This window comes from Zootermopsis nevadensis, unplaced genomic scaffold (assembly GCF_977971745.1).
Source record: "Zootermopsis nevadensis isolate Lab colony 2312 unplaced genomic scaffold, Znev_1.0 Znev_ptg000008l, whole genome shotgun sequence".
Taxonomy (NCBI): domain Eukaryota; kingdom Metazoa; phylum Arthropoda; class Insecta; order Blattodea; family Termopsidae; genus Zootermopsis; species Zootermopsis nevadensis.
Genome location: NW_028259140.1, coordinates 8,141,055 through 8,165,242, shown reverse-complemented (window position 1 = coordinate 8,165,242; position 24,188 = coordinate 8,141,055). Strand labels below are relative to the sequence as shown.

The following is a 24,188-nucleotide window of genomic DNA, read 5'->3' as shown; positions in this document are numbered from 1 at the left end:
AGTTTTCTTAGCTGCTGATAGATGGCAGCACAATAGTGCGTGACGACGTGCGCCATGTGTGTTGCCAACTTTTACCCCTGAGACTATGATACGTATGAAGTCTTACATATGATACGTATGTTGGTATTCCCTGTATGTAATCGGTGTTTTCTATGTTGCTTATTTCTAGACTAAACCACAGTAAACATGGCGGACATTGATTTGAACGTCGACAGCCTTATCCAAAGACTCCTGGAAGGTACGTTGTAGTTTACAGAGTGCCAGCAAAATTTACTGGAACTGAGTTTGTAATAAGTTTTTTTAGCTGTTAAACATATTTATTTAGTACTCACTGCAAAAGAGTTATGTATTGGATGCATTCAGTCTCGTTATATAGAGCAGACTGTAAAGCATTTGCAGAAACCTACTGTAAGTTTGTAGCATAATAAATTTCTTTTACAGTAAGGGGATGTCGCCCAGGGAAGTCCGTGCAGATGACCGAAGCCGAGGTGCGAGGACTGTGCCTCAAATCTCGGGAGATTTTTCTACAGCAGCCAATACTTCTTGAATTGGAAGCACCTTTGAAAATTTGCGGTGAGTTTATTTATAGTTGCATATTTAGGTATGAATCGCGGTGGATGGGGTGTTTTTAAATGTTAAAGAAACACTTAATGAGCCGGCGTAGCCCAGTTAGTATAGTGACTGGATGACTGGATGACTGGGACACTATCCCTGATGGTACAGAGGATTTTTCCTCTAGCCTCTGCGTCCAGGCTAGTTCTGGGGCCCACTCAGCCTCCTCTCCAATGGATACTTGGGTCCTTTCCCAGGGGTAAAGTGCAGCGTGATGCTGACCACTCATCCCCATCTAGAGCTAAGGTCAAGAATGAGTAGGAGCTATACTATCCCCCCAAGCACCTGCATGGCATATAGTGGGACAGCTTGGCTTTTTTACTTTACTTTAAAGAAACACTTATGATACAGTATTGATGAGTGAAGCAACTATGAAACAGTGGATCGTAGAAAAATGTTCCAGAGAAGAACAATACTTTTCTTGTCACTCTAGACAGTTCAGTTCCTGTAACTGCTGGTATTGGTCTACTTAAACATGTTAGATGTAATTCTGCATTTTATTTCTCTTTAACCATAAATATTTAGTTACTGTATGTAATTTTGTCTTCTGTAGGTGATATTCATGGTCAGTACACTGACTTGCTGCGTCTGTTTGAATATGGTGGTTTTCCACCTGAAGCAAATTATTTGTTTCTTGGAGACTATGTAGACAGAGGCAAACAATCTCTTGAGACAATCTGTCTCCTGCTAGCCTACAAGATAAAATATCCTGAGAACTTCTTCCTACTCAGAGGAAATCATGAGTGTGCCAGCATCAACAGGATATATGGATTTTATGATGAATGTAAGTTTTTACAGTTGATTGTTTTGCTATTAGCAGTTTGCAAGCCAACTACTTTTGAAACTGATTATTAACAGTTATTATGTGTGCTAGGTAAACGCCGCTATAACATAAAATTATGGAAAACGTTCACCGATTGCTTCAATTGTTTGCCAATTGCGGCCATTATTGATGAAAAGATCTTCTGTTGCCATGGTGGACTGAGTCCAGATCTACAGGGCATGGAACAAATTCGACGAATCATGCGACCAACTGATGTCCCAGACACTGGTGAGTTTTTTTTCCTGAAAATATTGAGAATGGATACTTATTATTTCTTTATCCTTTCTTGTACTTATCTTTATTCTCTCCATTTGAGGCTTCCAGCAAAGATTGCTATGTTAAACTGAAGAGACTTCCTTAACTGAGTATTGAAAACTGTTCTGAGGAATAGAACCACTGTGCATAGTTAAGTGCCCATAATTGTTCAATAACTCACTGTTTTTTTAGATATTTCCATTTCTAAGTTGAGAGGATAACATGGATTTGTTCTCCATCTTTACCCTTCCTTCTGAGAGCTTATTTCAGGGGTGAACATAAGGGGAACATGAGATTCTTCATTTAAGCCATAATTTTTTAACACTTTATTGTACACACTTTCCTTTAATGCCTATTTGACTGTAGGGAAAATATGTAAAATGAAAGACATGAACTGCTTATGATGTATGGATTGGTTTCTTATGTTTCTTCATCAAGACATGAATTTTACAATATCAGTTTATAGAGTGTGTTTCAATCATTAGGATTTTTATGAAAAAATACTCAATGCAGACCTTAGCAATTTGTGTTAATTACTTTGCTTTTGTTTTCCATCAGGATTGTTATGTGACTTGTTATGGTCAGATCCTGACAAGGATGTCCAGGGTTGGGGAGAGAATGATCGTGGAGTCTCATTTACATTTGGTGCAGATGTTGTCAGCAAGTTTCTCAATCGACATGATCTTGACCTCATCTGCCGGGCACACCAGGTAAGAAAGTGCAGTTCTTTTCTTAAGGATGGAAATTTTATATCACCTGTACAAAAATTGAACTGTGGTATGCATATAAATACAGTCTTAACTTTCCTCATTATGGATCATTATGTGTCTTTTCATTTGTGTAAAGTTAACAAGATATGTTCATTTTGAACGGGATAAATTTTAATTTGGATTCTAGTCAGTGAATTTTTCATTTACATATGGAATGCAAAAGATGACAATTTACTAGATGCTGGTACTTGAAGCTAATAAAATTGTCTTTAGCCCTTCATGTGTAGTTGACTTAACAAAGTTAAACTTGTGAACAGCTTCCATGTTATCATCTTATTTGTCTTAAAAGTGACCAGAACATCATAAGTAAAGTATAGTTTTTGCAGAATAGATTTGTTATTGCTTTCATGCATCAGGAATTGGTTAAACATAAAAAAAACTAAGAGACAGGATATATGGTGTATTTAATTACTCTCTTTATCCGCTAACAAGTTGGTTTTCAGTGCTTGAGGGTATTTGCTGTATGTGATAGCAATTACCTTTATATAACTCCAGTTTGTATCTGTTGCAGGTTGTGGAAGATGGTTATGAGTTTTTTGCAAAACGCCAGTTAGTGACACTGTTCTCAGCTCCTAATTATTGTGGAGAGTTTGACAATGCTGGTGGCATGATGTCAGTGGATGAGACACTTATGTGCTCATTTCAGGTATGAAGGCCTAACTGTATGGAAGATGAATATGTGCAGAATTAGGTCACACAGGAAACTTACATTTCTTGACTTAATTGGTCATTGCTGAATTTGTTTGCTATACATTGGTCCCTTGCCGTCGATTAACGATGTTTTTATTAACAATCTGCCTCTAATAGGGTCCAGTTGTTTCTATCAGTGATAAATTTTTATTAACAATATGTTTATTATATCACATGACCCTCAATTTTGGCCAATTAGAGCGCTCCTAGGTGGGCTCAGCAGACTTTGGCTAATCAGTGACCCTTGCCTTTCATTGTCTGATGTATATTGCTTGTGGAAACAGCTATCTTGAATACTTTGTTTTTTTAACTTAAATTAAGCTGGAAATATGGAAAAGTATGAAAGAGGTATAGAAATAAGTGCTCTCAAGCCAGTGATTCCTAAACCTCCACCATCCGTGAAAATTAATTTTCTCCCACCCCAACTTCTCCATGAAACACTTAAGCCATCCATTCTTTTACCCTAAGGAAAGTATTTTATATTTTATACTCTATGCACTAATTTATGCTATAATTTTTTATTCATTGTTTATCCATGTTCCTGTATATTAATGCTTTAATATGTTCATATATCCTATATTTATTAAAATTGCTTATTTGAATATTATAAATTATGTATTTAGGGTGAAAAGTTGACTTCTGATTGTCTTGGATTGAATTAAGCCTTTAATTCCTACATGTGATTAACAATCATTTCAATTAACAATGTTTTTTGTTGAACCAGTTTCTATCGTTAACCAAGTGAACACTGTATTATATTATTATTAATTAGAATATTCTTCAGCTTGTCCAGTGAATCAAAATATATGCTAATATAATACAGGGTTGAATGTTGTGTGGAAGGTGTTTAGGGCACTAGTTTGTGAAGTACAGGATATGCTGTTTACAATGCAACCACCACACCATGTAGTAGACTTTCTGAACATACTGTGTGACACTTGTGATGTGGTCACACTGGTTTCTAGGCCACTACTCACCATTTGCACAAAAGCTGTGCATGTGTTAATATGCTGTGAACATATGTTCATTCTTGAACATTAATCAGCATTAAAACTGTTTGCATTTAGTGATGGAATTGAAACTTCTGGTCATTAGAAATAAAATGTATAATTATTTTTGCCATCCCATCATATATACTGAAGGACTTAAAGAATGGTAGGCATACTAATTTCTTTCTAGAACTTCTTGGTTTAGTTATAGATTCTAAATTGTGAAGTTAATTGATGAAGCTGTAATGGTAATGTGATAAAATAGAGAGACTTTTATGTTGCTTTTGTAGATCTTAAAGCCATCAGAGAAGAAAGCCAAGTATCAGTACAGTGGTATGAACTCTGGACGACCATCCACCCCACAAAGGAATCCAACCAAGAAGAAATAACTTGTTTCCAATGAAGGTCAGTGACAGAAATGATTCTGTAACCTGTTTAGTGTGTCTCCTGACCTGCTTTAATTTGTGTTTTCTAGCTTGAATTTGTCATTATTTGAACTTGTTTAATCTGTATGATTAGGGGATCGTTTAGGTTGTGTCTGTTTTGTTTCATACATTTAATCCTGATGAAGATGCCTCCTTATTCTATCCTCCAGGTAAGGGTAATAGCTGTGAATGCACTGAATAAGCAGTCATGGATAACCAGGGAGGGTGGTAGTGTGTTTTTGGGTTGCATGTGGAGCTACTAGCTTGCCACCTTAGAATATTTTTGGAGGCTATGGTTCTTCACAAAATGTTTTTTAATTATACTTACACTGAATCAAATACTTTGTCAATAATCTACTTATTACAGTCAGCAGATGTCACCTGGACAAAGTTTTGATGGTCCAGATTCAAACTTCCTTTTCTTTTACTGTTAGTAATATCATAACAAATAACCTGTCTAATTGTAGTCTTTGTTGATGAGTTTGTAATAGTGCAGCCTCTTATAGTAATAGGTTTTTAGCTCCATGCATAATCCTCCAACTGGAAGAGCTCTTCTCATCTGTTGACACAGCTGTGCTGTGTATCTGAAGACCAGGTTTGTCTGCAACCTGAGGATGCATTATGTAGTAGCAAGAAACAGCATAAAATATCTCATAATAAAACAACATACTGCAGGGTCTCTAGTTTGACACGAGTCTAGGTCCTGTACAGTATAAGGACAAGCTTCCTATGCAGTAGAACAGAAGCAAATTATTAAGTGCCCATTTCTCCCTACAGAATTACCTTTGTCACAGTGAAGTTGTCATTTTGGAATAATGGAAATTTGACTAACGAATTGTCTGTCGACCAAGCCTAGGTGTAAGCTCCATATTAGCTACCTGTACTATGAAATAGGGAAACTGGACATGCTACATAAATAGAATTATGAGCACAACCTTCTGTGAACTGCCTGAGTGGTCTAGTGGTTAGCATGCTAGCTTAGTATTTGGAAGGTCTTCACTTTGATCCTGACCATGGTTACTGACAATACAGGAGAAAAATGTCACTATAATAACAACCGTTCACCTGGAGATGTGAGTAAAGCCAGCTCCTGAAATGGTACACTTATCATATATACGTGAGGCAGTGGACAATGTCCAATATTGTGTTTCTGTAATTCTCAGCATACATTATTTTGTTTCAGGTGCATCAGATTAATCTTTCAGATAAAGAGAAGACTACTATTACATCTATTTTCTATTTACAGTAACTTGTAATCTGTGATGATGATGATATTTTGCTATGAAGAGTGAAAAAAAAATCCCCCCCCCCTGTCCGCAGCCCTTATGTGTAAAGGAACTACATAAGCACTTGTACAAATCTCTGTATCTTCATTCCCATGGTCCTTCCACTTCAGTAAGTGCCATGCCTTTCCTCTTTTTCTTATTTGTTGATCATTAGTGAACTAAAGGTTCTAACTGCATTGCACTAAGCAGGAATTCATTATAATGTTACTACTTAAGCATTTGTTACATATATATATGAAGAAGGTGATTTGAAAAACCACCATGAGGCTAATTCAGTAATGTTAATTTACGTGAGGGAGGAATGCTGGTGGTAGTGTTATATCTTTGTGAGCTTTTTAAATTATTTACAGAATAATTATTTGATTTAAATGAGTACCATTTGTGTCACTTTTAAGCCTTGCCCAAAGTTGTTATTATTGTACATAATTCTGTTTATAAATCTGTATTTGTTCATGGACTAAAGTAGGAATTCTGAGTACTTATAATAGAGAGACAAAATTAACATATGAAGTGTTTGTAAACATGTCCTATATGAATGTGAAATAATGAATGTTTCTTTTCTTCATATCTTGTCTTGAGTCATTTCTCTGATGCACATTGAATTTTACCTTGAAGGGGGAATCACAGACAAGTGTCTCTGCACATATGAAAGTGTTACAGTTGATTTTCATGTAAAAGGTATGTATATTTTTTAAGATATAAACATTCCTTACTTGAAATAATAATAAAAGTAAGGTGAGAAAGGAAAGCACTCTTATCAGAGTAGTGATGAAAGAAGAGTACCAGATAATTGATTCATAGCTGTAAACTTTGCTGTCATTTCCAAAATTAAATATCTCTACATCCTTTTCATTGTTTTATGGTATTGTTATTGTAAGTGCTCCTTCATTTCTTAAGTAATCAGTTTGATGATCATTTTCTATACATTGCATTGTCAGTATGGTATAAGTAGGTACTTGTTTTATTTCCTTCTAGAGACACCTACAGATGATAATAAGTCAGTATCCTCACTTAATATCACACACTATAACTATTTAAACCTGTTCCTTACTCATTCAACTTGCAGTATAAAGCCTCTATAATTTATATTTTTCGTCTTTCAAGGTAATTTTAAATGACTTTTTTGAACATGTAGCTGTTTGAACTGCATCATTAAATAATAATTATAATTATTTTTACAGACTTAAGTTAGTTTAATATAACTGAAAGCAGGCTCATGTGAACATAGTAATGAACTTTTGGGTTCCATAAAATGCAGGGTATTTCTTGGCTAGCTGTTCGATTGCAGCTTTTCAAGAAGGAATCTGATTCATGGAGTTAGTGTCAGTGTGAAATTTTAATGGGCATGTGTTTTTACTAGCGTTTGTAAATGGTCTGGATTAGTTAAACCTTGACAAGATCATTAACAAGGATTCTGTTTTAAAATTTATAAGAAGAAGCTTGAAGCAACATATTCAGATGAAACTTACATAATCATAGTAAATTATTCATTTTAGTGTATGACACAAGCCTTCTATTTTTTTTTCTCCTTCCTTCTGCTATAGTGTGCATGTAAAGGGAACAGATGAAATATAAACTGTTTTGGTCTTTCAAACTTGATGGGGCATTTCATTGGTGCTGACACAGGTGTGTGTGTTATCCTGTTGTGCATTCTGGTCACAATATTGTTAAAGTCATCAAAAGAGATCATAGTGGAGTGGACATGTAGTTCAGATAAAGAAAATACAGGAGGTAGGAGAAATTATTGGATTATATCCATTTGGAAGACTGAGAATGTAGAGGTTCGGAGTTGACTTATATATATAGACTGGGCAAGGTTAATCCCATAAGTCTGTGTTTATGAAGATGTGGTAAATATATATTTAATGAAGTTAATAAACTATTTTGTATGCTACATGCTTAGTTTTTCCCTTTGATGTACTTGGAAAATGTATTGAGTTTTAAAAAAGTTGGCCTATCACAGGTAAAATACAGTCACTTGCATAAGTGTTAAATTTGTATTCTGTTTATAAATATGGCTTATATTAGGATGTACAGATAATTATATTTAGTATATTTAAATGAATTCCAAATTAAAATGTTTAAGAGAGAAAGTTCTGGCTTAAAAACACATTTTGTTTGGTATCTTGTGTGTTTATTTATATTCCAATGTGTTTTAAAATTACTTTGCACATTTACTTTTGCATGTCACCAAATCCAGGTTACAAGAAGAAATATTGTAATCATAATAATTTATTTTATTTAGTGACGATAAATATACACAAAAAACATTGATTTAACAGTAAAAAATGAACATTGCCTCATATTTTGTTCACTGACAAAAGAAATTACATGTGCAAAACATTTATTTTTTTGTACTTTGGTTATGTTAAAATGCTGCTTCAGTTGCAAGAATCGCATACTGTCAAGTGAATCAAGAAGGATGTGGAAGGAACCAGCCATGGTCTGTTTTAAAGTACTGCATGTTTTTCAGCTGTAATATTTAATTTCTGTATGGTTGTAAGTATATGTATTGGACTTGCTTGTAGGTTTTGCTTTTCATTGTTGATAATTGTAAATAAAATGGGACCATGTATTGCCACACAGATTCTAAATTAAAATTCTAATATTCACTGTAAACCACCTGACACCACAATGAAGTCTTCTTGATGGATTGGCCATGTAATTGTAGAGTTTCATTCAAACATTTCAGAGACTGTCTCTTCTTATCATCATGTGGTGAGTGACATGATTGTCTGTTGTATCTGTACTCACAACTGGCTCTCAGCATGTCCTTGTACATGGACAGCTAATATGAACAGTGGGTGGAGTCAAGTGATAGCTAGCAGTTCAGGCAAAGCAACAGCACACACTGTGTAATGACTGACCACCTGATTCTGAGCACTGTTCCTATTGGCTTATCTGTGGACAAGCACACAGGGCTCCATTATGTGGCAAATTCATGGGAAGACTTATACATCTGACCCTCTCATGAAAATCATTGTAAATTCACTCACTGTATATGAACTTGTATTGTTTCTGTCTAGTACTTCTTGCATGCTTTAGTAATTACAGTACATATTTATGTCTGGCAGCTTTTTATTAGAGCAGCTTTAAGAGTTAATAAATTATACATAAGTGATCCCTGTTGTTGATACAGCATTATTAAATTGTACAAGAATAAAACATTCTCTGTATTTGTGGACAATGGAAAAGAGGTAATTAATGCTCATGGTACAAAACATATCCTGACAGTAACACTGCAGAAGGTAGTTTTGTATTGTTGCAATAATGTCAGAGGAATAATGTTTTGCACTGTAATAGTTGTTTCTGACAGCAAAATGGCATTGATTTTCCAATATTAGCCATCAACCAATGTCTAGAAGTACTATGTTATGGAGTTTCAGCTGTATAATTTTCTAAGATTTTTAAGAACAGAAACAAAGAGTGGGATGAGAATTGGTTATTATATGCTTTCACTGAGTTTATTATATGTTGGTAAATAAAGCTTTTTTGGGAGATGCAGAGGTGTGTAGTCTGCTATAAGACTGGTAGTATGGAAAGCCGCATGATCGTGGTTATGGCTCAAGTTCCCATAAAAGCACAAGTATGTGTTTTAACTATATAATTTATTAAAATAATACGAGATAAAAATTCGCTAAAACTATTATTTTCCATTAAAATTATTCATTGCTGGCTTGTGATATGTTCCCCAACATTGTTCTTCACTGTGTTTACTTTATGATAGTTGTAGTAGAGATCAGAAGAGTATTGCAGATCATTATATCCAGGTATATCAGTCCATTCTCAACCTGGTTAGAGTTTCAGAGGCAAGTTTAGTGAGGTGTTAAACATAACCATTATTTGTGACGTCTGCTTATTTGCAATGTAAGATTCATTTGAATCATTATCCCTTATCTTTATTTGTATTGCAAGATAAAAGAATTTGAAGTTGGTTTCACTAAGTTAGGATAGTTTCCATATAGTTTTGACCCAACCCCATATGTATTTTTACCTATAAAATTTTAATTATTTTTCTGGGATGCTGTTTTGTTTTAAAAGTCATTGTCATATGTTTAAAAACTATATGTAATATTGAAGTAGAATTTGAATTTCTTGGTTAAAATAGTGTTTAAGTATGTTATAGTGTCATATTTTCTGGGGCATTAAAAATTATCTTTGAATGTGAAAAATGTTGGAACAATAAATTAATGAGTGTTTATTTTACCTATGTAATGATAGTTTAGCAGAACCATTTCCATTGTCCTTTAAGAATGTAATAATGAGTTGCAGCTTTTTTCTGGTGTCTGTTTTCTGTCTATCCCCATGTTTCAACTTGAACTGCTAGATGAAGTTTGATATTTGAGGTCCATCCAAATTGTAGACCATTCTAGTTTTCATAAATGTCTTTTCATAAGTATACATTCATGTGGGATTAATTACATATAATAAATCTATTTTAAAAGAAAGTTGTCTAATAAAGGCTTGTTTATGTATGCTTTCCTCTAAAGTGAGCAGATAAGTCTTGACATATATTGAATCTTCCTCCAAAGACATTTCCACATTATGTGAATCATCTTACAGCTAAGCCTTTGTCTTGCTACACCTTCTTAGTGTCATACCATGTTTGACATATTTCCATAAATCTGTTGCCGCTTTGGTCTGTGTCCTTACTGCACATTTTTTTAATCATCATCAGCCTTTATAGAGTTGGCTACATTTCCCTATATGTATGCATTTCAGTGTGCTTGCTGCCTCAACCATGGGGTCTCTCATGATATAGCCACCAAATCTGAAACTCAAATCTCTACCAGATCACATGTTGCAATGTCCAAAGAGAGCAGCTAATTTATGGTCTTCTTTATTACTCTATATTATTTTCTCCATTCTCTGGAATATGCTTGACGGCACTCGCCAGCCATTCACACTCCAGGTGGTGATTCCTTGCCTATTCGTTTCTCATGCTGGGTTGTGCCGAACACTTACAGAGAGGCCAGAACAATCGGACAATCTGTCTTTGCGTGCGGAAGGAACTGCTACTTAATATGCTTTACTTGTCTTTCGTATTCTAAACTACGAAAATATTTTTCGTTGATGAAAGTGTTTGAGTATTTAATCCAGTAGGATTTGAGTGTTTCACGGCGCTACAAGCTACACACTAACGATGGGGGGATTTAATCCCTTTATTTGCCGTACTATATAATTACTAATTCAAAAAGTTATATTTTTTATTTGGAAGATTAACATAAAAACATTATACAATGCAAACAGCGAACTATATAATTATTCACAACTACCAAAAGATTATCATTAATACAGCGATGTCATTTAATGGCAGGACCATCTTTTATAGATGCCATGAGAACTTAACAGGCTGCGTGGCGCATAACCGAAGGCACATCACAGGTACAAATTCTATGGACGAGGGAAACAACAAATAGGCGGAAGTGGCGGATGGCGATGCTTTAATGTTTAAAGCGGCGTGCGATGGATGTGCTATCTGTTGCGTAATATTCGTACTACATTATTTGTTTAGAGCTTCGTTGCGTTTTATAATAAGATGTTCTGTGAAACTTAAGGTTTTGTAAGCTTGAAAGCGCATGATTATCGAGGCCAATAACTGTAAGTTATACATTCATAAACCATAATTGTACTTAATTACATTGGAGAACTTTTAAAGGAGTGCCTCACCCCAGGACATGGTTCAAAGGGCCATAGTATCCCTTGGTGGTGACGTACTGTATGTATGTAGTAATTCAGTTCTTTATTCCACAATTGTAAATGAACGTCTTTTGATGTGTACATATCTTGTAAATGAATGGAACTTTATGTTTCTAGAACTTAATTAAGGTTGCGTGTCATGGAGGTCGTCAAATCAGAAAAACCAGTGAAGGACAGAGGAAACAAGGTGACTTCAGTAATTTCTGGCAGGTTGACTGAAGATACAAATAATAGTGATGACTGTGGTGAGGAAAGTGTAGGTAAAACCGCTAAATTACATAATGGTGGAGAACAAGTTGTCACTTCAGAGGATAGCGTAGGTGATCCGAAATCCAAGAAGAAAGAAAGTGGAAATACCAAGCATACAGATGCACAGGACTCAGAATATGCTTCAAACAGTGATGAGAAATGGCAGTTGCAACTTGATTTATCCGATTCAGCCAGTACTTCAGATAATGATGGAAGTGAAGTTGAAGCCAGTGAAAGAAATGGAGAGAATATGAAACGGGGAGGTAATAAAAGTCCTGTGAATTGTAGTGATGCTGAAGATTCTGAGGACTTTATAGGCTTTGAGATGAATACAGCATTATTACAAGGTTCTGCAGTGGTTTTGACAAAACTGATTGGTAAGTCAGTGAATTTTTTTTCTAATGGCATGATTAACTTATAGAAAATATTGTGGGTTTAAATTGTATATAAGATTGTTTTATTGTTTGCTGGTAGTATATAAGGCTGTTATTTAAGAAGACTGGTTACTCTTATCGAGTATGTTCTTGAACATGGTTTTAATTGCATTCAGATTACTTATTGAAGGATTGGTTCAGGAGATTTATTTTACCCTTCATTTACATGTTTCATTATTTATTGTCTACACATCACTTTCGGTTCTAACATTATATTTAAACATTCACTTCTTACCTCTATAAATCAAAACCATTACAAAGATCTGTTGGCTTGTGTTATATCTGATTCTCCCTTGTTATAGATTATTACAACCGAAGTAATGAAATTCTAACGTGTTCTTTTAGTTTAAATAATTTTCTCTCTTACTAGTGCCTTGCCTTTAAAGACCTGAATTTTTATTTTGTTAGAATTAATCTTTAAGATTTTAATTGTGCATTTAAACCAGTTAGTCATCAACAAATAAATGGTTAGTAATGTTTGATCCCAAATAGAGCAACAATTTTTTTGGGTTACTTTGTTTTCCCTGTCTCTTACAAGGTTTCTGTGTCTCATAGTAATTGTCTTTTATTAAACCCACAGAATTTTAATTAATGCACCTTATTACAGACAATTCTCATTTTTTATGAGCGAATACAGTTTTGTGTCAAGGTGTTAACTTCTTTCATACCGGGTTTTAGTTACTGTCGGTATAGTGTTAATACACTGTTACTATATAGTGTTACTGTGGTATATTTTATAAAACTTTAAGTGGATGATATGTAATCCAATTCAATCTGTAGTTTAAGAGTGCTCACAGTTTGAGAATGTGTACAGCCATTATTGGTAGAACAGCAGTTAATGCCACTCATTCCAGTTGGGAATTAATTTGATTATCTATGCTTAATATCAGGGCTGTGGAGTCAGTACTAAAACCGCCGACTCTGACTCCTTCATAAAAGCTCAATATGTATTAATAATGGTAAACCTACTAACATGGTACATTTTACCACAAGAGATTTCATCACCACCACGTTAATCATCAGGATACTTTTTAGACTTGTAACATATATTTAAATATACATATAATGGTTATTGCAAAAATCGTTTGATTTGTAGACAGTTTGTATTCTTAAGGTACCAGAGCCGAAGTTACAAAGCATTATTCCCACACCATGTGGCGCAATGTGTCATTGAATCTCCCTAAGTGTTAGGCCGCTGGCGGATCACATGGTAGCGAAAGAGTTCTTAAGATTTTGTATCAAGGTCGGAGTCAGTAAAAATGTACCGACTCCATCTAAAATTGCTTCTGACTCCATGACTCCGACTCCACAGCCCTGCTTAATGTAGAGAACTTGTCATTATTTGTTGTAGTTTGTTCACCAGTTAATGGGCAGTAGAGAGACCACCTGACAATATATTTAATTCAGAGGTTCAAACAAGTTGGACTGTGCCTCAGAGAAGCATATTGGAGTTTGTAAAATTCTGTTATAATCACATTTTTTCTTCTACAGGTCTTGCGGAGTCTGCATTGAAATGTGGAAGGAAAGATCCGTATGGTGCCAGCACATCCCAGGACTTCGAAGAACTGGAAATAAGTATGGAGGATAATGATATGGAAAGAAAATTGACTTCATACAGTACTGGCTCATCATCAAAGGTTTTCATTGATTGTGACAATGAAATGAATGTTGATGATTGTGAGGGTATGAAATTCTCTCTGAAGTTAATATCAGATGCAGATGACATAAGAATAAAAGACGAACCAATGGATGAAGATAGTTCAAGCAGGGACACCGATATAATGGGAAGTGGGGGAGAAGTAAATAGGAGGAGTCAACTATCTCACAGCTTTATGAAAACAAAAGAAGAAAATAAAATTGGTTCTGGTGATGATAGAGGTTCTGAGGCAAGGAAGAAAAGGAGGAAGAAAGCCAAAAAAAAATACAAGGAATTGCAAGAAGAGGACGAAGTTGCCAGCTTGACTGACACAAATTCAAAGATGCTGAGGGAAATGTCTGTGGATGTTTCAAGTTCTGCTCACGTTGCTGTGCCCCTTAAAACAGATTCTGTGTCAGGTATGTTTATAAGATGGTGTAGGTTACGGGTTTTCAAGATTTTCTAGTCCTAGGGTCACATATACCTTTTCTTATTGACTTGCAGTTTGCATTGAATGATTGGTGGGGGATTAACACAAAAAACAAATGTGTGAAAACCTTAACAGTGTGAGACAGGAATATGCCATTAAGATGTTACACATGCTTTTTACAACACAGTATAGGTTTTAATTTATACACAAGATATTGGCATACAAGTATGAATACATTTTTAACAGGTGTATTTACTGCTAGTGAAGAAGTATCATCTGAAGTGACTAGTTCAGCAGCAAGCAGTCCATCAGCTAGCTCTCGAAGCAGCGTAAAAATATCTGCTTCAGGTGGAAGATACATTCGTGGAGATTCTCCTGCTCTATCTTCAAGTGGAGGGAAGGGGAAAAAGGTCTTTGTGGACCTTTCTAATCCTGCTTACCTCAAACCATTTGAGTATGGTGTGTACTAAATTTTATTTAAAATAATTGCAATATGAATACAGTGTTTTCCCAGTCTTTTCAATATGGGACGGTATGACAGAAGATTATGAACCACGTGATAACAAACATTCCCTGAATTAAGTCTTCTGGTTTGTGATGTCATGTAGTCTTATAGGTGGTTACCAACATTTCTCCAAAACCTTGGTAATGACTTACAAGACTTCATGGCATCACAAACTGGAGAGGCACAATTGATATGTTATGCTGTGAACCACAAAATATCAGAAGTGTATATATAGATTTATAGATCCTGTGATCTCAGAGGGAGAACCCATTATAAAGTCAATCCATTTAGCTCGGGTTAGTTCCTAAACAGTTAAATTCAGATTTAATTATACTGCTGTTCCCTGTTAGGTTGGAAGCGAGAACTAGTGTACCGCAACGCAAATGAATCGTCAATGAAAAAAATGGCTGATATCTATTATTATACTCCAACTGGGAAGAAAGCGAGGTCAAATCGTGAAGTAATGGAAAGTTGTAAGTATATTTTGGCCCAGTAGAATATTTAAATACTGCAAAATAATATTCCATTTTATATGATCATATGTAGTAGGAACAGGAAACAAAATATTGTTAAGAGATGAGCTTTTCTGCATTTCATTTATAGTTTGTCATCTTCAGTTTCATGTGCAATAATCAATTTATAGACCTACGATAAGTATTGCAAATTCTTGGCAGCTTCTGTTCTTTTAAACCCTCTGCCATTGCTCTTGTGGTTCTTACATTATCATTTTCCAGTACAAAGTTGTATTAAGGTATATTTAAATAGGTATTTATGGTTTTTAATTACATAAAATTCACCATCTGGTGGAAGGTATATTGTCAGTTGATGTGTTCTGGATTGTGATGTTACATAATATTGAAAGTGGTCACCATTATTTCTCACTGCTGTTAGAACATTAAGTCTCTGAAACCAAATAATGTTTAATTATTTTTTTCTCCCAGTGGAGGAGTCAGGAGACTTAACCATTGAGAATTTTACTTTCTGCAAAGAAGCATTAGGGATCAATGACCCTACTAAAGAGATTATCAGAGATGCAAAGAAGATTCTGTCTAAAGTGAGTATGATTTGCACATACCATTTCTCATCCGTATTTTGATTTTAGTTGTTATAATAAAATCTATATTGTATTGGTGCTTGGTGGGTTTGTAATGTGGTCTTTTGAAATTCATACATATTTTTTGAAATGTGTTTACTCTGTATTATCAGGGTTTTACAGTAATAGTTTGCACAACCACAAATAGATGTGTTGATTCATAAATCTTAAATCATCATCACCTAGTACAATGATGATGTCAGGTGTTAGAAGTCTCCTTACTGTACTCAAAGTACCTGATAATGACTTTAAATTACCTTATTAGAGGTAAAGTCCTGTTTTTATATGCATAGTCTTTTCACATGTAGTGTTCAGTATTTTCATGTGTTTATATGTTACTATAGTTATTGGAATTGTGTTCAAGGATCCCAGTATCTCACCAGTGAAGAAGACTGCAAAACCAAAGTCAACAACAGGAAAGTCATCTCCTTCACCTGAGCCATTGGTCTCTAGCCCTGTTTCACAGAGTGAAAAAGGCCAACAACAGGGACGAACTGTACCACCAAAAACATTTCCAAAGATAAAGGTGTGGACACCATCTATAGGTGTTTTTGTCAATGTTGGTCTTATGAAAAACATTCCCAATTCTTCTGTATCATTCCATTAGCAGTCTTACATGTATGTCTCTTCTTTCCTTACTCTCTTTTGTGTCATATGTTACCTGATCTCTCTTTCATGTTCCTGGTCTCCTGTATGTTTGTGTATTCATTATCTTAATTTTTGACACTCTGAAAAAATACTGTTATCCATGTGTGTTACACATCCATACCACCATATTCTGAATTAACTGAGCTTGTGTTGTAGTTGTATACCATATTTTTGTGAATGTAAGCCATCTACATGAAAAGCCACATCTTAAAATCAGTTTTCAGCAGTCCCTGACGATACATTATACCTACAAATTAAATATTATGTGACAGTAATTACCTTCTGTTGTGATAACTCTGTGCTCCAGTTTTAGTAAATTCATAACACTGATGCAGAAACTGTAAAGAATGTATCATGGCCACCACTGATCTGGCGTTGGTTATTTGTCATCACAACATGCTTGTACCCTGCGCTCGTTGCTTTCCTGTTTAGTAGATAATGTGTTCAGTGACTCTTGTTTACGTGTACATGTAAATGCCTGTGTTTACTGTTCAGAGAGTGAAAGGTGTTGCTGGATGTTGAAAGAACCACAATATGTTGTGAATACAGGTGTTACATGAATGAGTGCAGTAGGAATGTACTTGCTATATTTTATACCAGGTGTCATCTGTGAGATTGCAGAAGCTACAGATTGGCAAAGGATCTGGTGCCAAACAGAAGAATAATGAATCTTCAGAGGATGGGGACCTGGAGATTGGAATGCTGCCTCCCATGTGGAACCCAAGTGACAGCCCCTTTCTGAAAACTGCTGCAGGCACTTCCCAGGCTGTCACCACTCTTAGCTGGTCAGCAAAGTGAGTACACACATCTGTTGTAAACATGTAGCATGTATTGGGCTCTTACAATTTCCCTGTCCCACTCTTCACACTTAAAATATCTAGGAAATGCCTGGTCTTCCTAGAAACTACAGGTTGCTACAGGTTAAATGTGTTTTCTTAAATGGGATTTTTTAAATATAATTTTTATGTAGATACAGCTGTTTCTGCAGTGTTACCACACTGATATATTATAAATAATTAGTATTTTCAAGAACAGGAATTTGTCTTTGCCTTTTTAATTGCATATATCTCTACGTAGTTGAAGTATGTTTGAACTGCTAAGTCAGAAGTTTATGCAGATTTAAAAGGTTGAATTGAAAATACATTTTTAATTTTTGCGTATATGTTTATTTATACTGGAGTTTAGTTTTAGAAGACTGTAATTGGTACAAACTTGTATCTCCTTGGAATTGCTTGGGAAATCAAAATTTTATTGAGATTTGAGGTTTTGCATTGGTGAAGCTTTAGATTGTGATCTTCTGGGTTGTGATACCTTGTAGATGGTCACCAACATTTTAGAGGACCCTCCTACCTCTCTTCAGATTCCTCTGTAACATTGATAACCGCCTTCCAGACTGCACAATGTTACAAGCCAGAAGATCCACTCTAACAGTGTAATGAGTTCACATGTTATAAGATTCCTTTCTACTACTGCACAGTGTTATTGACTTCTTTTTGTGAATAGTGATGCTTCATTGGTAGTCATTCAGCATTTCTAAAGATATAAATTGCAAATGCTACCTGTGATATTCTTTATGGCAATAAAGCATATATTTCTGTTGAGAAATGCAACATCTGGACAATGCTATGGGAACTGACACTGACTGGTACAATACCTTAGCTGAGAATTGATTGTGCGTATTGTTACTTTTATTATGATCCTCAGCTAGTGGTAATGATAATTAATGTCTTCAGATGCATACTGTCTTTATCCCTGTAGTGCATTTATTTCCATTATTTGTTAATTAATTACAGGATGCATCCATGCATATGTAACATCTTGAGGACTAGAAAGTTGTTCTTTCATATAGAACTTTTGTTTTTTACATTACTTCTTTATGGTAGACGGAACTTTTATAGGGTGCCAAAAAGCATATAAAATAGCTGCAATTTGCCAGTATATTTGTAGAATGTATGAGATGTGTAAAGTTTATCATATATGTACATGTGTGTAACATATGGAGGTGTGAATTACATTTAGCCTAGTCATTTAAGACTTAAAATGATTGCTGCGTTAACTGGTAACTGGAATTATATGTGTATTAATAATGTACAGTTGAATACTTAAATTGCTCTCAAATATTTAATTACATAATTCTAACTGGACCTTTATATCTCTAAAGTAAATTAATTATTACTCCTCAAGAACTTATTGCTATTTATTAGAATTGTATCATGGTATTGAAATTGGTTAACATTATTCTCTTCACAGGCTTACAGTAAATTTGAAGCTAAATGAATTATAAAGGTGGTAAAATGTGGTTAGGACAAAATTGAAAAGTCTGAATCTCTTCAGAGGTAAATCTTTGTCTTTAAAGCTTGGAGCCCATACATTCTCAGAGTATTTAAACTTTTCGATTAGCATATCCCAAGTATAGGATATACTTACCAACTGCGGGCTCGGAAAAATTGTCATGGTTGTATCATCTGTTATAGTAAGATTAAACTACTTATAGTACGAGATCTTGAAACATCGTAGTTTTCACTGGTTAGGCTTGTTTCTTAATATGTATGATCACACAGGGCTTATAAAGTATGTTTTATGATCTTCAAACAAGCTTGTTAGTGGATTTCAGTATGGTGCTGCTAAGTACATCGCATGGTCTAGAAATGTGCATAATACTGTGCATTTTGAAACATTCTAGGCAAAGAAGTTTGTGATTGTAACAGTGGAAGTGAGGTAGACACTTCTGATTCTTATGATAGTGTTTCTTCTTTGGCAAACTCAGACAGTGAGGAAATTGAATAAGAAACATTAGATGGTGCAAGAGTGAAGAGGTGTACATTAGAAGAACAGCGTGATTGGCAATAGAAAAAGTTGATGATTATTACAGGCCTACCAGAATTCAGTTTCTGAAAACATTTTTTCCACACTTTTTGTAAGAATTACATTGGAGGCTTTTAAACTATATTTTTACTCTTTAGTTGTGGATGCTATGTTTACTGAAATAAATTGGTATGCAAAATTCATAGACATGCAACAGCATGAACTCAAATTAATATTCCAAGTTTTCAGTTGTTTCTTGCTGTCCAGATGCTTATGGGAATATGCCAAGTACCTGTTACCAGGCAGAGCCAGTTTCTGACCTATCACTAATGAAATTTATAAAAATAATTATATCACATTGAATTTCAGAGTCTTCTAAACATTGCCTGAAAATGTAATAAAATTCTGTGTAGCAGTTTCAAAAATACAATTTATAAATTCTGTGTAAAAAATTCTGCCACAGGGCCTTTAGAATACTGCTGCACTGTGTAGCCAGTCAGGGTTTAAATTCTGGCATCAAGGTTAAATGTAACATTAGGTCACTCTTAATGTTTCTCATATTCTGTTATGTTCACCATTTTGAAACCTCCTTAAAACAAAACACACACAACAAATTAATTTTTGTCACAGCATGTTTCTACTTTTGTTATGCCATTCTTTGATAAATACTACAGACATTCTAACCATTAATTTTAAGTTTGTAACCAAAATTGCAAGAATAATTGTAGCAGTGAACAGTGACAAAAGAATTACCTTAGAAGAACAGAAATTGTTACAGAAAACTAAGAATGATAAAATATTAGTCATATGCTTGTAATTAACCCTTTGAAGCCAAAGCTCATCTAAATAGTATTTGGACATTTAGTCCAAGGCTTAAAAAAACAACAACCCATAACCATTACAAGGATCAGTTGGTTAATGCTTTTTTTTTTTTTTGAAATAATTGCTGTTTACTCTGAGAATCATGCGAAAACAATAAATACAGAATTTGTTATTGTTGCAGCAGGTGGTACATGCAGTTACCACCTGGCTTTGAAGGATTTAGGTGTCGTGTGGAGATGATATAAACAATGTCAAAACATTTTGCAATGAAAGAAATTTTGTTTATTGTGTAAGTAGCTGTCTTCATGTGGGTTTCTCACTCTGCAGCCAGCATAAAGTGTTTCTAATGCTGTCCCACTGTTTTAATGAAATTTTTTTTCCTCATATCCAGAAACATGTATTGTTATTGTCATCAGTATTTTGTAGTAACTACTGAATGTCGTGGTTGAGTGGTTAAAACTTCTTTGAATTTGGAAGGTCCCAGGTTTAAATTTCAGCCTAGATACCAGCTATCCTCACTGGTTTTTTGTGGTTTTCCTCAGTCCTTTAGGCAAATGTCGATAGTACCTTAAATTAGGCTATGACCGCTTCCTTCCACATTATTTCTAATTCACCATCATCCTCTCATTCAATGTTATATAGTCTGAGCTACTGAAGAAAGTGTCATTAAATAAAGTAACTATCACTGTGAGATGGTGTTCAGTTTAATAAACAACATTAAATCAAAAACTGTGACATGTCAAAACTGAATTCTCAGAGTGAAGCATTCAGATCACAACAGAGAAATTAAATCTGATATTTAAATCTTCCTCAAGTAAAGTCAGCATTTAAACATCACACCAATTTGTGATTTTGTTAAAGAAAATTGTTTACAGTTATTGGCCTAATTTATTAGCATTTTTATTGAAGTGTTTCAGTAAACTGTCCTTATTTTAACCCTGTGGCCCGTGAGTCTGTAAGAAGAGAGGAACAATGTACTGTGTATTTTGCATTGACCAGTTGATCTTTGTAATGGAGAAGTGTTATGTTTTCTTTTAAGAATCTTATGTATTATTTAGACACGTTTCAGCTTCAAATAGTTAAACACAGGGACAAACTTTACCTTTACAATTTACTAGGCTGTTGCAAGTTTTAACAATATACCTATCCTATTTCTTTGATTTTAACTTGCAGGTAGAATAAATGGAGTTTAACCTTTTCAATGCCAACCTATTTCCTCAGGCTGTACACACTGACCACAGTGTTAGCCCAGAAGTGTACTTCAGGTTCATAGTATTTGTTTTTAATGCTTGTTCCAGGGACTGCATTGTACGCACATGCTGTTATGTTGTAATCATGAAAGATTGCTCTTTGCATTTCTGCCTTCATTGTTTTTCTGTCTGAAAGTAGCCATTAACAAGCAGTCATTAATTTCCATCATGATGCAATAGAAATCATTATTATATCATATTGTAACATTAAGATGTTAATAATTTGTAAAGGATTATAAGCAGAATTGACTGTTGTATCTAAAGGAAGATGTTTATATTTAATTCATTAGATGAATTTGTAGTAATAAACATCTGGAGATATAAACTTACGAATTCATACTCTAAACCCAAAATTTAATGGCTGACTCTTATTGTGTGGTTTTCCAGAATTTAATATTTTCTTAATCTTGAATATTTCATAGTTGAACTGGGATGACTTTCAAATTATAAATTTTCGAAATTCTTTTATTGTATTTTCCAAGTTATGTGAAATTTATCATGTTGAATTTATTTACTTTATAGTTAATAGCTTCTGAGTTTGGGGCCCTGTAATAATGTTGTGAACATAATGTGTTGAAGCATGGATTAAAAATACCACTTAAAACCATAAAATGGCATTTGCTTTTAAATTAAATGAGTAGCGTATATGGAATTGTGTTGATGTGTCAGATTTCTGTTTTGTTATGTAGGAACATTTACAAGATAATGTAAGTAATTAAAATAACAATTTTAAGGGATTTAATTGCTTTGGTATTACTTCTGTCAATAAACAGTGTTGTTCAATATTTGCTATAGTGTCTAAGCAGATACTTTTTTTTCCTTTTTAGAGATATTCTGTAGTTCTATGTCATTAAGAAGGGGTGGATTGGGCAGGCATATGCAGTATGCATCAAGAGTGAGAACTGCTTAGAGAATTTGGTTGAAAACCCTTTAGAGAAGGGACCTTCGTATGAATAAGAGAATAATATTAAGATCGACATTAAAGAAATGGGGTGTGAGACGTGGATTTCATTTATCTGGCGCAGGATATGATCTAGTGGCTGGCTGTTATTAAAGTAATGAATCTTTGAGTTCCATAGGATAACATGGATTATTTACCAGCTGAGTGACTATCAAGCTTTTCTAGGACTATGAAGTTAGTAAAGATATGGGAATTAAGTTATTCAGATCAGGTAACAAGTTTAAAAGAAAATCGAGTTATTATCTGTCATGATTTCTGATCTTCAAATATTGAGATGTTTTATTTGGTACTAAAGACTATACAGTTTTTAAAATCTAAAATTTTGATACAATGTTCTTAGAATTCTGATTCTTTCTTCAGAACTGCATTCCTGAATCATTGGTGTCTGTCCATCTGTGATTATTCATAGCCATCAGTATGATAGTACCAGTTTGCTAATTATTTTGGCTTGGTGTAAGTACCATGCTGGTGGAATGTAGAAAATAAATTGGCAAATACATGAAATATGTATTTTACTTTTTTGTTTGATGTAAGCATTTGATCTGGTGAGTGACTTTTGTATGAAGTATTTTGTACATTAACTTGCTAAGATGTAATGGTTGTAAAATTTTAATTTCCTTCAAAGTGGTCCACAGGTTTCACTTCAGGTAATTTATTACAGAAAAGGAAGTTTCAAGGTTGAAAGCACTGCATTACAGCAATATAAAAAGTTAGCATCATTTATTTGAGTTGGTCATGTCATGTTTTTTATTGTCCTTAATGTTTTGTCATGGAAAAGTGTTCCAGAATGGAATAATTTTATTTTGAGAATGCATTGCTGTAACATAACAATAAGTGAATCTTACTGAACATCTCCATCTAGTGTTAAGATTGAGAATGCATGGAGCTTTACTTTCATGACCCCTATACATTATTAGTTCATGTTGCTTTTGCATAGGTGTAATTTTACATTTTAGTACATATTAGGAGACACCATTTGGAAGTGACTGCAAAATTAAACACTTTGGTAAATTCTGTGATGTGCATTTTATCTGTAAAGAAAGAAGCAGGGCTGTTAAAGATAACCTTCTAGAGATGCTACTTGAAATAAAATTGATTTTGTGTACCTACAATTTAAAAGACCCACATATGGCTGTGCAGGCCTGTAAATGTTTACTCTTTATGCTAATCCTTCAGAACCCTACATGGCACCACACTGTCATGAGTGCTTATTAATACTTTGTAAATATTAAACTTAAATAATATTTGGAATTGGATTAAGTTTGGGGAACTGTGTGAGAATCAGTAGTTGGGTGTGTTTTTTACTTAAATTAGTTACAGTGCCTTAAGTTTATTTAAAAATTTGAATTTTTTGAATGTTACATATTTAGGACAATGGTATGAAAGTTACAGAACCAAGGTAGGCGAAGTAGAAATAGTGGCATGAACGTCATAAGGCTTAACCAAATTAGATATGTTTCTAGCAGAATCTTCTCCGAGTATAGTTCAGATGCAGATAATGTTAAGGCTATTTTATCCTCACTTGCCTGTGTCCTCTCTGACCTTGGCCTTACCCTTGCTGCCTTCGCCACCGCACACTTTGCAGGAGTGTCAGTGGAAAGAAGTCCAACAATGAACCGTGCTCGATACGCTGTGTTGGCGTCATGGGTCTCATTCCATCACTTCAGTGCCGAGTGTGCCTGTGTCTGTACCATCCTGAGTGTGTGGGACTTGGTACTATCTCTGAAACCATCCACAGCTATGTGTGTAAGGTTAGTGCAAAATATTACTCTAAACTGATGGCCAGTAGACTATTATAACATAGA

General features: G+C 34.5%; 2 protein-coding genes across 3 annotated transcripts in view; both read left to right on the top strand.

The window, feature by feature from the left end:
- The first annotated feature begins 114 nt into the window (after window positions 1-114).
- LOC110829493 (serine/threonine-protein phosphatase PP1-beta catalytic subunit) lies at window positions 115-10,056 on the top strand. Its single transcript, XM_022063226.2, has 8 exons — window positions 115-238; window positions 442-573; window positions 1,166-1,396; window positions 1,487-1,663; window positions 2,249-2,400; window positions 2,972-3,106; window positions 4,430-4,544; window positions 5,748-10,056. The coding sequence occupies exons 1-7, from the start codon at window positions 187-189 to the stop codon at window positions 4,526-4,528; spliced, it is 978 nt and encodes a 325-aa protein (XP_021918918.1). The 5' UTR covers window positions 115-186; the 3' UTR covers window positions 4,529-4,544; window positions 5,748-10,056.
- A 1,185-nt stretch (window positions 10,057-11,241) lies between these two features.
- LOC110829490 (uncharacterized) overlaps window positions 11,242-24,188 on the top strand; it is a 30,861-nt gene continuing 17,914 nt past the window's right edge. Inside the window, exons 1-9 of one of the 2 annotated variants that reach the window (XM_022063214.2) lie at window positions 11,242-11,451; window positions 11,668-12,176; window positions 13,725-14,288; window positions 14,546-14,758; window positions 15,155-15,277; window positions 15,746-15,858; window positions 16,262-16,423; window positions 17,146-17,339; window positions 23,969-24,134. In XM_022063214.2, the coding sequence (XP_021918906.1) occupies window positions 11,690-12,176; window positions 13,725-14,288; window positions 14,546-14,758; window positions 15,155-15,277; window positions 15,746-15,858; window positions 16,262-16,423; window positions 17,146-17,339; window positions 23,969-24,134 (2,022 nt within the window). In that variant the 5' untranslated portion in view covers window positions 11,242-11,451; window positions 11,668-11,689. The remainder of the gene's footprint in view (window positions 11,452-11,667; window positions 12,177-13,724; window positions 14,289-14,545; window positions 14,759-15,154; window positions 15,278-15,745; window positions 15,859-16,261; window positions 16,424-17,145; window positions 17,340-23,968; window positions 24,135-24,188) is intronic. The other variant, XM_022063215.2, reaches the window with a different exon arrangement.